General features: G+C 39.1%; 1 protein-coding gene across 1 annotated transcript in view; it reads left to right on the top strand.

Moving 5' to 3' along the window:
• Window positions 1-6,433, top strand: part of MED13 (mediator complex subunit 13) — a gene marked incomplete at its 5' end in the record, with an annotated part of 15,873 nt that extends 9,440 nt beyond the window's left edge. The window contains 10 exons of the mRNA XM_010081991.1: window positions 325-544; window positions 1,192-1,383; window positions 1,531-1,754; window positions 2,213-2,355; window positions 2,566-2,724; window positions 2,852-3,037; window positions 3,232-3,380; window positions 3,624-3,797; window positions 4,984-5,084; window positions 5,759-6,433. Coding sequence (XP_010080293.1) covers window positions 325-544; window positions 1,192-1,383; window positions 1,531-1,754; window positions 2,213-2,355; window positions 2,566-2,724; window positions 2,852-3,037; window positions 3,232-3,380; window positions 3,624-3,797; window positions 4,984-5,084; window positions 5,759-5,891 — 1,681 coding nt within the window. The remainder of the gene's footprint in view (window positions 1-324; window positions 545-1,191; window positions 1,384-1,530; window positions 1,755-2,212; window positions 2,356-2,565; window positions 2,725-2,851; window positions 3,038-3,231; window positions 3,381-3,623; window positions 3,798-4,983; window positions 5,085-5,758) is intronic.
• Between the last annotated feature and the right edge of the window lie 2,352 nt (window positions 6,434-8,785).

Here is an 8,785-nt window from a genome sequence, read left to right as displayed (position 1 = left end):
TAACTGGCTCCATCTTAAAGCTCTACTCTTTTACCAAAGTTATACTAGTAGAAGGCAGCTCTTACTGAGATGTTCTTGTTCCCCAGTTGAAACAATAGAACTATGTGCTGTTGAGCTTCTGTAACTAAGAAGGCTGAAGCAAAGGCAAGCAGTACTGAGTTGCTGATAAGCTCACATACAAAAATGAAATTAAAATACTATTTCTTACACCACAGTTGACTCAAAGGTCTTAGATTTATCTCTGACCATTTGATCTTAAAGTAAGTAAAAATAAATAATTGTAAAACTCAGCTTTTTGTAACTGGTTTAAAATTTCATTTCCAGCACTATGGATCGTGATAAAGTTGGAGTCCCTACAGATGGAGATTCACATGCTATCACCTATCCGCCTGCAATTGTAGTTTACATAATTGATCCTTTTACGTATGAGAAAAAGGATGAGAACAGCAGCTCATCTAGTTTGTGGACACTTGGACTTCTGCGCTGCTTTTTAGAGATGGTTCAGGTTCTTCCTCCTAACATCAAGAATATAATTTCTGTGCAGGTGAGCCAACTTACATAGAAACGTGCTGAACAGCGTAACTTCTGGCTTTGGCTGTGTTTTGGAGGTGATAATGCCCTCAAGGTGAAAGTTGCATTTGCTTTGTAAACATTACTTACAGTTCTATGGCTGTTAAGTCATTAAGATTGTAGTTTTTTGAGCAGTTTGGGTGTTACTAACCAAAGCCCAATCCTGTAGTAGATTCCAAACTCATCAGTCTTATCTCGGAGGAGATGTAGCAGCCCACTGCAATAATGAGTGAAGTATGGGAAAGCTGCTCGTGCCGTCACCAGAATCCATGCTGCCAGTCTGACCCTGCTGGGCTTCAGACAGTGCTCCTTCCTGATAGCCATCCAACCATAATGCTGTCAGCAGCTGCAAAACTGCTTAACAGAGGACATTTTTTGGAAGAATCGCTAATCCTGGCTTCTAAACAATTATTATTTTTTTTCTCAGAAAAAAATTTCAATAGGAATAATTGCTTGAAGTCCCACATAGCTTTGGAAGAAGTGGGAGGAGGTATCAAAGAACCAGATAAATTTGATAGCAAAGTAAAATACTAAAAGCAGCGTACCCAAATACTATCTCAAAAGCCATTTAATCTAATGATGAAACAGTAATTTTTTTCCCCCCTCTGTAATCTGTTCTAGATTGTCCCATGTCAGTACCTTCTGCAACCTGTGAAACACGAAGACCGGCAGATTTACACTCAGCATTTAAAATCTTTGGCATTTTCAGCTTTTACTCAGTGTCGGAGACCACTTCCAACGTCCACCAACGTGAAAACGTTAACCGGCTTTGGCCCAGGCTTAGCCATGGAAACTGCTCTTAAGAGCTCTGATGTGAGTGTCATTAATGTGGCTGTGTAAATGCAGGTCAGAGAAATGTCCCTGTTTATTAAATCACTGGGGTCTTTCATGTTAACTAACTAGAGTTCTTAGGAATAATTGCTTCCCGAAACGTCATTGTCTGTTCTGTCATCTTTATAGCGACCTGAGTGTATTCGACTATACACCCCTCCTTTTATACTGGCTCCTGTAAAGGACAAGCAAACAGAACTGGGAGAAACTTTTGGAGAAGCTGGCCAGAAGTACAACGTACTTTTTGTAGGCTACTGTTTGTCGCATGATCAAAGATGGCTTCTTGCATCCTGTACAGATCTCTATGGAGAACAGTTAGAAACTTGCATCATTAATATCGATGTACCAAACAGGTAAGAACGAAACTGTTAAACTGGTTTTTTGGCATGTATATCTTCTTTCATTCCCCTGAAGAGTTAGCTTCTTTATGATGCTGTAAGAAAACTCTGACTTGTGTAGGCTCGCTATATTGCAAAAGTAGCTAAAGCAATGGATTTTTTTCTGTAGAATGTGCATGTTGTTTTGAGTTACATTTCTAGAAGAACGTTACTTGGTTTCATGTGATTCTTGTGTGGTTTTGTATGTGTTTGTACTCCCTATGCACACTTGCTGGCTTTTGATGTCAGTGTTAGAATGTGATTAATTAAGAAAAAACAAACCCAAACAAACCAAAGTTGCAATTGATGTCCTGCAGTACTAACATTCTTGGCTCCTGTGAATGTTCAAGTTAATACAAATAAGAAGTTCCAAATGTGGCAATAAAAACTTGTTGCAGATGAGTTCTAGTTTTGTTTTCCCTTCTTAATTCTAGAGCTCGCAGGAAAAAGGGCTCTGCCCGCAGACTTGGTCTTCAGAAACTCTGGGAATGGTGCTTGGGACTTGTGCAGATGAGCTCGTTGCCATGGAGAGTAGTAATCGGCCGTTTAGGAAGAATAGGACATGGGGAATTAAAAGGTAACGTTAGCATTTTGAGAGTCTGAAACTTGATTCAAAGCTTTAATTTTTCAATAATTTATTTTCTGGAAGAAAACCGAAATAATTTCAGTGTTTCTTTGTGTATTCGAAACTTAACACGTGACGTTTGCACCACATATTTGCATGTAAATATGTGTTCTGCAGCAAGTACTGTTCTTTTAGACAAAACGATGTCCTTCATATCCTCAGATTGGAGTTGTCTGCTGAGTCGCCGAAACCTTCAGTCCCTCAGTAAGAGACTGAAAGACATGTGCAGAATGTGTGGTATCTCTGCTGCAGACTCTCCCAGCATTCTCAGTGCTTGTTTGGTGGCCATGGAACCACAGGGCTCCTTCATTATTATGCCAGGTATTTGGGAAACTCTCTCTCTTCCTTTTTTTCCTTTTTTTTCTTTTTTTTTTTTTTTTTTTTTGGCAAGGGAACTAATAGCTCGGGTTTAGCAAAACTGAGGAAATACTTGATTTCTCTTCCAAAGATTCTGTATCGACTGGCTCTGTATTTGGACGCAGCACCACTTTAAATATGCAGACATCTCAGCTGAACACCCCCCAGGACACATCGTGCACTCACATACTGGTGTTTCCCACATCGGCATCTGTGCAAGTAGCATCGTCAACTTACACCACTGAAAACTTGGATCTGGCCTTTAACACAAACAATGGTTAGTAGATTGGATTTATTCTTCTTTTAAAAACAAACCAACCAAAAACCCCCTTGTCTCTCCCCCTGTAATAAGAGTGTTTATTCTAATGAACCACAAGGTTTATGTAGAAAGTGGTTTGATTTCACAATGTGTTGTCATATCCTTTACATATGGAAACTGTAGAAATTCACTGTTCTTGTTCTTTTTCCAAGATGGAGCAGATGGAATGGGAATCTTTGACTTGTTAGACACTGGAGATGATCTTGATCCTGATATTATAAATATTCTTCCTGCATCTCCTACTGGATCCCCTGTACATTCCCCAGGGTCCCACTACCCCCACGGAGGTGATATAGGCAAGGTAACTATTAGAGTAAATACAGGTTGTGTCTGTGTTTTGCTTGGTTTTTCTTCATCTGCTAATTTCCTTTTGTGGAATGAAAGGTTCCTATGAAATGTTTTGAATCAATGGGATATTGGCTTGTCTTTGCAAGATTCATGTAATGCTTGGATATTTCAAAATGCTTTGTGTTTTGAAAGCTACAGGTCATAATTTCTGTTAAGTTTGTGGTCTCCTAATATTAAACCATTGCCTGTTTTCCAGGGTCAAGGTACAGATCGATTGCTTTCAACAGAATCTCATGATGAAGTAACAAATATTCTGCAACAGCCCTTGGCCCTCGGTTATTTTGTGTCAACTGCCAAAGCAGGTCCATTGCCCGACTGGTTTTGGTCAGCGTGTCCTCAAGCACAAAATCAGTGTCCCTTGTTTCTTAAGGTACTGTAACTTCAGCAGGCTGTAGGGCTTTCTGGGTAGCCTGTCGTAGAAAGTTGGGCGGTGTGCAGGGATCTGAGTGATGAGAACTATTGTGTTTAAAACAAAATCAGTGCTTGGCTCTTGGAATATATCTGCTTTGGCTTCAAGAGAGGTCAGGTTTAAATTTTTTGAGCTTTGGCTTTTTATGTTCACTTTTTTTTAAGGGAAGAAAAATGGTTAAGGGAAGTAGCAACTGTTCTGACGGGTTCTGCTCTTCTGACGGTTTTTTTCATGGTGGTCTGTGCTCCTTTCTGTTTCTGGCTTGGTGCTGTGGGGTTTTGTAAGAACAGGTTGAGTTTCTAGACAGATCTCTGGTTAATGTTTGACTCCCATGGGGACCGGTGGTAGGGAGGGAAGTACACCAGTGTAATGTAATATCTCATTTACACCGGGTAAAAGAAAAAAAAATCTCTTTATGATAAATCTCTTTATGTATTGCAGAAGGCGTAAAGGCTAAGTTTTCCATGTTGGCTGTTGCCAAGTGATAGCCATTGTATCATCTGTCTGGATATTGTCTGATCCCCTTATCTTTTCATGGCACAGTCAAGACATACTTGGCACATTTGAGGCTATACATTAATTTACAGAGAAACTTTCTGTATTAACTTTATCCACTTTTGACTTAAATTAGCATCTATTATACTGTGCTTTCTTTTCTAATGATACAGATATATCTTCTTCAGCCTTATTTGTGTCTGAATTAGAGGTTCCTCTTGGCCTAAGCTCAGCTGTGGCATTGGTATAAGACATTTTTTTGAATAGGGGATTTATTATTTACCCTAAGCAGCTCTATCTATGGAATATAAATAGACCAGTCTTATGGAAAGCAAGTGAACTCCCAAGCCTGCATATTACTTGGGCCACTGGAGTTGCTTTTGTAATAATCACTTAATACAGCAAAGGGATTAAAAAAAATACCTAAAATATGTTACAGTACTAGCACTGTGCTTTTTGGAGAGATTTGCCTGCATTTTCTTTATGTTCTGATAATTCCTGAACTTGTCGATGGCCTTTAGGATAAGATTTGTTTTGGTTTGTGTGTCGAAGAGAAGGTGACCGCAAGGTGCGGGTCACCAATACAGAGGGAAGAAAATAGGCTGTAGTTGAATCAGGTAGTAACTGCCGGCATCTTTTTTTCCTTCCTTAGGCCTCTTTGCACCTCCACGTGCCTTCAGTGCAATCAGACGAGCTACTCCACAGTAAACACTCCCATCCACTTGATTCTAATCAAACTTCTGATGTGCTCAGGTATTTATGATCGATCACTTGCAAAAATATCGTGCATTTCATTTCTAATACTGCTGCAGTCAGGGTACAGACTCGTTTATTCTTCTTGCTGTTCGTTTTTTCTTTGTGCTGCTGATATCCTTAGTACATCGCAGAGACAACATAGACTGCAGTGCTTTGAGTGATTAAAGCTTTATCACAGAATTAAAACCAAACATCTCTAAGCCCTTCTTTAACTAATCAGTGTTGATTACACCTGAAGATATTTGGAAGACAAAGAATGGGGTGTAACACAGAAGATGGTGTGTAAATGAGTGGAAGATAGTTGTAGTTAAGCCAGAATCTTGCGTGGCAATCTTGTGGAAATACCGAAATGCTGAAGTACAAGAATCTAGACTCATGTAAACATAGGACACTTGTTGAGAAAACGTCAGATTTTTTTTTTCTTTGTGGGTTTTTTAAATATATGAACCTCTTGACATTTATTAAGCGTAGACAATTAAAATGACAGTTTTCTACTGAAAGAAAGCTTAGTTTTGAACTACTTGTAATCATTCTGAAGGCACGTTATTTCAGAATGTTGGCAAACCTATTTTGTGTTTTGAATACCAAAGAAGCTGCATTATGTTAAATTAGGACTGTAAAATACTAGTGAGAAAATCTGTTGGCTTGATGGAAGCTTGTTTTCTTTCCAGGTTTGTTCTGGAACAGTACAATGCACTCTCCTGGCTAACCTGTGATCCTGCAACCCAGGACAGACGGTCGTGTCTCCCAATTCATTTTGTGGTGCTGAATCAGTTGTATAACTTTATGATGAATATGCTGTGATCTTCATCTGAATTTTGCAAGACAAAAATGAGGAAAAGGGATATTTCACTGCAGGACTAAGTTATAATTCTTCTCAGTGCGAGTTGTTTGTGATGGGGTATGAATCTTGTTACTTCCAGCAAATATTGTTTTGACTTGTGAGAGGGGCACCTGTCGCCCTGGTGTCTGAGTCAGACTGTGGGGGACGCTTTAGAATGATGGTCAGAAAGTGTATTATAACATTTTTAGTAGCAAAATTAACCATTTTTCCCCAGCCACAGTATTTGTGAAGAGTAATGAGCCATAGTCCCCAGTCATGGTTAATGAATATTAAAAGCATGGAGATGAGAAGAAACACAAGGAACAATAAGTTTCAACCTATGGCTTCAGAACATCAAGATGTTCTTGTATTGGATTATAGTACCTAGTATTCAAAAATGCCTGCATCTCTTATTTATTGTAAGTTTTTAAATGTATAAATTGTCTTATATTTCTTAACCTCTTTTATAAAAATTTTCCTAGAAGGTTTATACTGCCTTCTTGCTTTAAAGCAATTGGTCTAAAATATATGTAATCGTCTTAATTAAAAGTTGCAGTAGGTTGCTTTTAGAGTATTATTTTTTTGTAAGGGGTGGGTGGGGACAGTCAATTTGTATTGTCTTGATGTACAGTTTAATGGGGATAGAGGGGTTAATGTCCATACCATTGTGTGTGGGGGATTTACAGCTAAGCTGTAGTTGCAGAGTACATGTACAGTAATGAAGTTCACTGTGTTTATATAAATTGAAAAGGTACCGGGTCTTACAGCATTTTATATCACACCTTTACAGAGTAACAATGGCAATATATAAGTGATATTGTAGGTGGTTTAACTTGTAGTGAGAATAAAATGAATAAACTCTTCAATTGAAGTTTGTGTTATGGTTCAGGGCTGTGGCTAGATTCTCAGATCTATTTCCAGTATACAGGTTTTAATATTAACAAGAATATCTGTTGTGCGTTGTTGTTACCTGGATATTCTTGGCACTGTGGTGACTGCGTTATTGACTTCCACATTTGCGATAAAACGTGAATCTGATGCAGAACACACGGAAAACTCGGATCTTATCCAAAGTCTCCTGCAAGGCTGAAATTTAGCCCAGCTCTAGCCATTTTACAAATGCAAAAATAGTCAATCTTGACTTTAAGATTGGTGTGTGTTTAGCTAAAATGTGGTGTATATAGATTCTCAGTGAATTCTGGTATTCAGATTTTATCCCACTAGTAAAAAAACAGCACGAAACCCTGAACATTTTCCTTTTTTTAATGTATTTTTGGCACTGTGGTGAAGGTCCCAAGTATCAGTGTTTGGCCTTCCCCATATTCCCTTTTCAGGCTCTGGCTGGGGCATGTGCCAAGGAGGCTTAGCCCTCCCTAAAGAAGGGACTGACAAATCACAAGGCTTTCCTAAACCTCTCCCTCTCTCTGCAGTCACCATTTTTTCTCAGTAGCTTCCTTCCTTTCTCCTAGCACATGCCAAATGTCTGATGCTGCTCTAAAATAGCCCCTACGGGTGCTGAGGAGCAACTGCATATGCTTTCGCTGCGTTACTCATCTGACTGCCAGATTAAAAACTTCACTCCTGCAGCGCTCACGTGGGCCTGTTGCGATAACCCGTGTCCTGGGTCTTAATGCTGTCCATCTTGCTGGTTTCAGCCTATAAAGGAGCAAGTTTAAGATGCATTTGTGCACCCACTGCTAATCTGCTACAGGGAAGAATTCGGTTGCATTTACAGAACTTACTGTGTTCATGAAAATCATGTTTTGTAAATGCACAATACCTGCCTGAGATCATGTTTCCTGTGAAGTCTCCTTGAATCATGTATATAAAATATTAGCAACTTTTTTTGGGGTTTGTATAAAGAAGCTGTACAATTGGTGATGAAAATTTTCAGTCATTTCTTCAAAATAACATGAGTGCAATCAGAAGCTGGCATATTTTGATAAATAGAGTTAAAAACCAAGCCTGTCCATTACTTTGTCTTGATAATGGTAGTGCACTGCAGATTCAACAGCACATTTTTGTCTTACAGAAGGGTTTTTTTTTTTCTCATTTGGCTGAGATTTTTGAAGTGGAAAAGTGCTCCTAAAACTGGAATTTTGGAATTTTAAAAGCATATAAGCATATGTCCTTTTTTTTCTTTTTTTTTCTCTCTTTTTTTTTTTTTTTTTTTTTTTTTTAGCTTTGTTGCTAAGTGGTCATTTCTAACCCTGGCTCGATTAGGCAAGTTCCAAGGGCTGGGTTTTGTTGTGGCTTTGTGTTAAATCTGACTTGTATTCATACAGGTAAGTGAATCAGGTGCCGAACTTTGGTGTAACTGTGTTCTGTTACCTGGACCACAGCTTCCCTGTGAAACTCCCCAGCTGTGAAAGCTGCCAGTTTCCCACCCCCTGCCCCCAGGGCAGGGAAGCAAATGCTAACATTGTCACCACTAGAGAGGATGAGGAGGGCCCTTTCTGGGGCCATATCAAACTGCCACCACTGTGGAGCCAGCTGCTACATTGGACATAGCTTTTTTGTTAGCTACTTTCAGTTAACTATTTTAAGTGCACATAAAAGCTGGCTGATAAATAAAATTGTTACAATCCAGTCACTTGGGTTCTTTAGCAAGTACAGTCTTGCAAGAAAATACTGTTTCTGGCAGCGCTCTGTTAAGTAGCTGTAGAGGTTTACCTCCTCTTAAGAATCCAGTGAAAGAGGGATCTGAGATCCTTCCATCCCAATTAAAAATAGGTATTTTAACCTACCTGTTGCTGTATTTAAGCCATTTAGTCACTTTGACTCACCTTTATTTGAATTAGATTTCCAAAAACCCTGTTGCTAGACCAGCAGGCCACCAACTGTACTTGCAAACAACCCCTATGCTTAAACGTCG

The sequence above is a fragment of the Pterocles gutturalis genome, unplaced genomic scaffold, assembly GCF_000699245.1.
Source record: "Pterocles gutturalis isolate BGI_N339 unplaced genomic scaffold, ASM69924v1 scaffold9454, whole genome shotgun sequence".
NCBI lineage: Eukaryota > Metazoa > Chordata > Aves > Pterocliformes > Pteroclidae > Pterocles > Pterocles gutturalis.
Note: the sequence above shows the minus strand (reverse complement) of the source record. Positions and strands in the feature narration are given on the sequence as shown.